The sequence below is a fragment of the Eurypyga helias genome, unplaced genomic scaffold (genome assembly GCF_000690775.1).
Source record: "Eurypyga helias isolate BGI_N326 unplaced genomic scaffold, ASM69077v1 scaffold3474, whole genome shotgun sequence".
Classification (NCBI taxonomy): Eukaryota; Metazoa; Chordata; class Aves; order Eurypygiformes; family Eurypygidae; genus Eurypyga; species Eurypyga helias.
In genome coordinates, this window is record NW_010245515.1 from 24,801 (window position 1) to 32,274 (window position 7,474).

General features: G+C 38.7%; 1 protein-coding gene across 1 annotated transcript in view; it reads left to right on the forward strand.

Moving 5' to 3' along the window:
• Positions 1-962: 962 nt before the first annotated feature.
• The window catches only part of SPIC (Spi-C transcription factor (Spi-1/PU.1 related)), a 9,226-nt gene continuing 2,714 nt past the window's right edge, over positions 963-7,474 (forward strand). The window contains exons 1-5 of the mRNA XM_010150090.1: positions 963-1,038; positions 2,513-2,539; positions 3,163-3,256; positions 4,955-5,067; positions 5,983-6,091. Coding sequence (XP_010148392.1) covers positions 2,537-2,539; positions 3,163-3,256; positions 4,955-5,067; positions 5,983-6,091 — 319 coding nt within the window. The 5' untranslated portion in view covers positions 963-1,038; positions 2,513-2,536. The remainder of the gene's footprint in view (positions 1,039-2,512; positions 2,540-3,162; positions 3,257-4,954; positions 5,068-5,982; positions 6,092-7,474) is intronic.

Consider the following 7,474-nt stretch of genomic DNA (forward strand, 5'->3'; position numbering starts at 1 on the left):
CAAAATGGAACTTGTAGTTCAAAACATGCAGGCATTAATGTATTTCTCTAAAAAAAAAAAAAATCATAGAGTCATAGAATGGTTAGGATTGGAAGGGACCTTAAAGATCTGAAACGCTGTGGTACAACTTTTGAAAAGGCAGCTTGTATCTGAAACCAGTAGATAATGGTTGATGCTAACATGGGCTTCAAATCGCTTCTGCTCAGCGTTCACAGCCAGGCTGGGTCTTGACTATGGTTATTGGTTGAGGGAGTATAGATAAATATTCTAAGAGGTAATTACTATTTTACAGCAATTTCATGACAAGTGGTGAAGAAATTTTGTAAAATGTGCCTCTGAAAGACTTGGCTGAAAAGAGCTATGGCCCAGGATAGATTATGTCTGCAGTAAGAAGTTTTTTTGCTGAAAAACATAGAGTTCTCATCCTGTAGGCTGCAACATCACATCTTGTAGCTGCTCAGGTTGCGTGTGGCAAATCAGCACCTACAGCTTGTCTGGATCTGTGCTGAATGCTTTAGGAAGTACTTTAGAGCTGGGTCTGGGCTACAAACGTGAGCTCTGAGGCAGAGTTCTGGAAGTCCCTCAAACTCTTTTTTGGGGTCCTAGTTTGTTCTGCTGCGTACACTGAGCTAAGCAGGAGGTTCAGATAAAACCTCAAGGTCCACTGCAGTCTATATGGGACAGATAAAGGGTGTAGGGTTTTGCCCTGGACATACATACCGGTGATAGATTTGTTAGGATGTACCATAGTCAAAAGGAATCTCTCCCGGTGCCTAGACTCTGCATCTCTTGGACAATACTTAAACATTTAATTTTATTTTATATCAGTATAAATTGCCCTTCGTTTGTGCAGAATGAATGGCCATGCTAGCAGTGTACTATACCTTTACTCTCGAAAAAATCCCTAGCCAAAACACTTCCCTAAAATCAGCTATTTAATGCAGCCCCTTTGCCAGCCCATTGCTGTGGGAACTCAGTCTTTCATTTATTTATGAAACCAGACAGATTCTTGTGGTGTGTGTGGAGTTGAAATTCTAGGTAAGTGTTCAGACTTTTTTGTAAACTTACTTAAGGTGTGACTTTTTCTCTTTTGGTATGAATTCACCTGTGCAAATGGTATGACCAACAGTACCTTGCTGATACTTGTACATTGTCAGACTTTGAAAGGCATCAGCAATGATGGTTGATGTGCTGTCAAGGCTACCAATTATCAGTTTGGAGTCCGAGTTAGATAAAAGTAATTTAAGGAAAGTGAATTACTTATACGTCAAATTAGAGGAACACTATGTGAAGATGTTTACAAAGGAGATTAATGTCTAATTTCTACATCTCTATACCCCGAGAATCTGTGGCCAGCATTGCAGCTAAAGGATTAAAGTGGCCCATTTGGGTTTAGAATTAAATTAGATCAGTTTATCAAAATACTTGCTGCACTGAAGTCAAAGGGAAAAGTTCCATCGACTTTAGTGAGGTCAATTTACTGAATCAACAGGATTTCACCATATATGCTTGGTCATCAAGATTTAAAAAAAAACTTACAAATTTTGACAGTACTTTATAGCATACTTATTTGAGGCATAATTATTGGTTAGGACATTCATGGTGAGTCTTGGATAAAATTATTTCTCATTTATATACATATTTATATTATGTATCTCATTTCTTCTTTTGCACTAGTTTTGCTTCTGCTGAAATCACTGACATTATTTCCAGTGTTTTCAATAGATATAATAAACATTTATTGAGTAAATACTGATTAACACATCGCTATTAATATTGCAATTTTGAAATAATAATGTAAATGAGAAAAGGAAAAAAAACCTGCAAGGCAACAAAAGCTGATTGTTATAATCTGTAACAAAGAAATCTGTAGCAAATAAAAAAGAGGTAGTAGGGAATTGTTTCTGAGTAATGTCATATATGAAGTATACTCCATCTTAGACTGACTGAAGATGTGTCTATTTTCACTGTTTATTAAACAATCAAATTTGCTTCTGTAACTCACACTGAGTTGGAGAGTTTGTGTGTATTCATATACAGCCATATGCTAATCTTCATTAAGGAAAAATCCTTTGTTTCAACTATGCCTGACTACCAAAAGGATTTGAACACTTGCATTCGTTCAGGTTGGTATTTTCTTTGGGAAATTAGTAATTGTGCTAACTAAGACTGACTGTCAGTAATAATACCTTTTCACTTCATAATGTCCTTAAAAAATGTGTTTACAATGATGTGGATAGTAATCTAAAAGTTACAGTATTAACAAAAATGGGAACTTTAGTTACAAAAAATTGTATGAGTTAAGAAAAAAAACCCCACAAAATACAATGTTGCAATTATTTAATTTCATTACAATGCCACTTTCTAATCCTAAACTAATGGTATCTATATTATTAAGTATATTTTATTACTTCACTGGGAAGAATGTGGAGTTATTTCATTTCATTAATTTTATTTAGCAAATTATTGTTTATTTTGAAACATGCAATTAAAAGATGTTTATTTTAAACAGGATTCAAGTTCTGATATCTAAATAATGGTAAGTCTGCAATGCCTTTATTCTCTTTCATTACTGAGGACTTCAAATGTGCTACAGAAACTCTTACACAGACTCAGAATTTGAGGGAATTTTGTAGCTTTTTAGAACAAGTTGTCCTAAAATGACAATAAACAGCGTTCTGGAAATCCACACCTGGTTTCCCACACTGGCACAGTATAGCGTTTTCCCTGCACAGCTACTTCACAGTGTGCAGTAACCGCTGTCATGCCCGTGTTACCGAAGGATAACTCTGGCTTCCGAAGTCATGTTACACAAGCGATACATACCTCTCTGTTACATACTAGAAAACACTGCAATAGCAGTAACACCCCTTATGTAAACTTCTGTTGCAAATTAAGGAAATGAACCTTGAATCATTTGCACGAGTGGGTAATGTTACCCGTGTGAGTTGTCCCACTGACCTCAGAGAGACTTCTCAAAGGAGTGAGAACTTTCTCATAACAGTAAACTATTATGGTAGTGCCTCAGTGCCTGAAAAATACGAATTCCGGGAGGATGTATATTCTATACAATCACTGTATTTATTTGGGATTTTCTGACTGACAGTGTTGAAAGACTCAGCCTGGTCTTTTCTGGCTCCTGACAGAAAAATGTTCTTTCAGAGTTTTCCTGACCAAGACGTGCTGGGCCAGGCTTTCGAAGATGCGCTAGAGGTACTGCAGCAGCACTCTGACAGAGAAATGCCCTATTCACCAGGTAAAAAAGACCAGGATTCCTTCTCATTTACTACTTTGCATTTTTACAGGAAAGTACATCTTGAAGAACATAGGTGGGAGAGTAATTTCCCAGAGGTGGATTAATGGACAGCAGAGGGGTGTGTTGGGAGGACAGAAAGGGGGAAGAATATTTGGAGGGTTTCTGCCCCTCCATTAGCACTGCCCAGTGTGGCGTGCACCTTCCATGTCACAGCACATGGAAAACTGTTGGACAGTCCCCCTCTACGTTCCCCCAGTACTAGCCTAGGTGCATCGAGCTCAGACTTCCAATCGTCAGAGAATATATGACCACAGCGCAACGGCCTTTATCCGGTTTTAATGTTTTAATTGAAAAATGCCCTTTTGTTATGCTGTGGATAAACTCATATAACAATTCCAGTGGGGGGAAAAAAAAAAAAAGAAAAAAAATAACAAGAATCCAATGTGTGAAATTAGTTTTCCAAAACTGCCATTTTTTTACATTAAAATGAAAATTTAAAGTATTTTTTTAATGGATAAATGATCATTTGAAACCAGATAATCGATAGAGAAGTGTTTTTCTTGTCTTCAAGAGTTTTCTTTTACAAAACTTAAAATATGGTCAAGCTGTAAATTGTTCCAGTTCAGGCAAGGTTTTTGCAGTTAAATTACTATCAAAGTTAAAACCCTGTGTTTGGTCTTTTTACGTTGTAAATGGAAATGGAAGGAAAGGAAAACACATTACATCTCAAACCCACTAAGTCCATAACAAAGTATCTGCTGTCTTCTGTGTGGAGTGCATTTCATACAAGGAAGTTTATTTACATATTATCTACTATATACTGAAATGTAAATGAGACCAACTGGGCCGTATCTTCAGCTGCTGTTGATAAATTTTTGGCCCCACTGCATTGTTAAATTACACATGCTGAAGGACCCACTGTATATAATTCCTTGCAATGTTCTTGCTTCTATCTGCTGTTAGGGCCAATGGAGAGATTTATTAAACACTTGCCACTGTGTTTAGTACGTCCCACAGCTGCACCCACGTTTCTGTTTGCAATAGAGGTACCCCCCAAAATCTTCTTCCAATCACCTGCGGTGCATAATCTATTCCAAGTGCCTCAGTCTGGTTCTCAGTACCCCTGAGAACACCCCAGTGCCCTGTTCTCCTCTGCTTCTTACAAACATCCTGAGGTCTTGGGTTCCTCCCGTGTCGTTCTTTCTGGCACTGCAGATGCTCTGGTGCTCCTTCACTTCATTCCCAATTGGAGATTCTGGCTTGGATTGTACTAATGGCCTGGAGAAAAACTGCATGACATTCCTTTTTCCTTTCTAATACCTGTATTATTGTAGTCTATGATTTTCCCATTTATTATGTTCAGTGATCTGTTTGACCCTCCTTTTCTATTAACCAAATTATTTCATGATACTATGAAATACCTGACATTTTATTTTAGCAAATGCTTCTTTTCATCGTAAAGGCAAACAAAACCAGCCTAAGGGTGTGATTAGCAGTAACAGTACAGGTTATGTTGGATAACACGCTGACATGAAACATCTTGGCTCTAGAGACCTTCTTTTTAGCTAGTAAGCAGCCATAGGATAAATGCTTTTTGACAGATCCAGCGGCATGTTAGGCTGCTTGCCACTGTGGGATTTTTCCCTTCTTCTCTCCCTTTTACTCATTCCGTTTTTACTCCATCCTCCTCATTCTCAGGTTATAAAAACTGCCTGACTCTGATCAACCATCACCACCACCTCCGAGCAAGTCCCAGCTACTCTGCAGCACCATCTACAGAGGACCAAGGGTACAGCTGGAGGAATGTGGTAGTAAGTGAACCGATGACTAGTAACAGACATAAATGTAAAATCAACTGCCCATTTGTGATTTCTAAGACAAATCATTATGCTAACTCCTAACAGAAACTCGGTCTGGCCAGGCATGATTGAGATGAAACTGCCTTGGGAAATTTTGGCAAATAATATTTAATAGTCTTTTTCTAGGTTTCATCTTAGCTGTTTGCCTCTCATGCTCCTCTGTGCTTCACCATGTAACATGACAACTAATAAACCAACCTACTAGTACAATAGGGAAAAGAGCTTTTATTATCTGAGAACGGGGAGAGAGCAACTTCCAGCCTCCACTTAGCTTCTGCCACTGCGAGAAGTACCACGTCTTTGATTCCTTCTCCAGCAGTTTGCTTTAAGAGTGCTGGGAAGACCAGCATGATCTGGACTCTGAGCTCAGCTGCAGCCTGCAAAGTCCATATTCATTCTTAAAAACACTGGAAGTGTGTCCTCCAGGAGTGATGGAAAATTAATATTTCAGGGGAGAGAATCTCAGGTAAATAGCTTGCACAAAATCCCATTTTCCACCAGCAGATTAGCAACAACATGACACAGGTACTACCGAATTTGTAGCCTGCTGTCCAGGTGGCGTTACTAACTCTGGAAACAGAGTTCACTATTCCTCCTCTGCTTCCACATTAGAGTTGAAAGTCCAGAGTGAGGCGATGACTGTTTTCCCTCTTAATTTCTCCCTTGGTGGGCAGTCCTTGCCACTGGATGTAAATCAGTGCTGCTTGTTACTGATACAGTATGCTGCTTTGTGACTGAGAAAAGTCTTCCATGGGTGAGGTGATGAAAGGTTGCATTTTGAAGGCTTCAGGTATTTAATTACTGCAAGGTTTTTTTCCTCAGAGAAGGTACTATATTAGTAACTCTTTGTTGTCTTAATTCCTGAAGAACAGTGCAGTGGATTTGTATGCAGATGAGACTGTCTACCACACGTTGCAGCATACTCCAGAAAGCCAAGCAATGCATGCAGCTGCTGGCCAGCCAAAAGCAGGGAAAGGTGTGTAGAAATAGCATATCGTGACATGTACATTATGTTACTTTGAAAAATCTCTTGGAAAACCATGCTTTCTCTTTTTCCTATTTTTTTTTTTTTAATTGGGAAAAAATAAGTTAACTTTTGCTAGTAACTAAAATATTAACTGCTAGTGTGCAATTCTTATGTCCTAAATCTCATAAGGCAAGATAAACCTGTTTCAATCTTGTTCTGTCCTCTTGCTTATTCCATGGGAAAACAAACCAGATATGTGTTTCACTCCAAATCACCTGTAATGAAGCCGGAGGCAGAGGAGTAAATCAAGCTATCAGTAACATCTTTATCCACTTTAGTAACTTATTTTATCTCATGTGATCCAACAAGGAGTGGTTTTCTTGAAGGTTTTTCACATACACATAGGTTTTTCACATAGTTTTGCACCTGATTTTATGCCTTTGTTTGCTTTTCAAATTACCTCTTAGCCCTTGTCACTTCCAGCGTGCATTTTTATACCTAATTTTGGTTGAATTTTATACTTTTTAGTTCAATATACTTTCATGAATATCTATTTTCCAAAGAATAGGTCAGGTGACATTGGTCTTTACAGTAATTTATTTGTTTATTGCATTCCTTCTTTTGTTTGTGTTTGGGACTCAGCATCCTTTCTATGACTCTGCTAGAGGAGATTTACACAGCTTCCACACAGCTGTTGTACCTACTTCTGACCAGGGGGGTCTTTTTGAGTAGCTTCCTGGTTTTGCTGCTTTTTGAAATCCCCTTCCCTCAACTTTAACCGCATGATGTCAGTTTTTGGTATCATCTCTTCCCACTGCTGCTGAACACTGTGGTTTCTGTTGCTTAATAGCTACTACTACTACTACTGTTACAATTTCCTTGGGACAATGGGCAGAGCAGCCTCTCCTTTTAAGATCTGTACTTCTAGTACTTGAAATTCACCATTGCAAACTAAAATCTTTCATTGCACCACTGTTGCTGTTTTAAATCTTACCCAGTGTTGCACTGGGGAATTTCACACATCAGTATCTGAATTTACCTCCCATTGTTACTGCTTTATTTAAACTTCATAGAATCACAGAATGGATTGGGCTGGAAGGGACCTTAAAAGTTAGTTCCAACCCCCCTGCCATGGGCAGGGATACCTTCCACTAGACCAGGTTGCTCAAAGCCTCATCCAGCCTGGCCTTGAACACTTCCAGGGATGGGGCATCCACAGCTTCTCTGGGCAACCTGTTCCAGTGCCTCACCACCCTCTCCGGGAAGAACTTCTTCCTGATGTCCAATCTAAACCTCTAAACTTCATTTATATATTTTCAGAATGACTGACTATTCTTATGGGTATTTTTGTGTCCTCTTGTGGGTTTCTTTGTGTCCATGGTGAAATTCCTG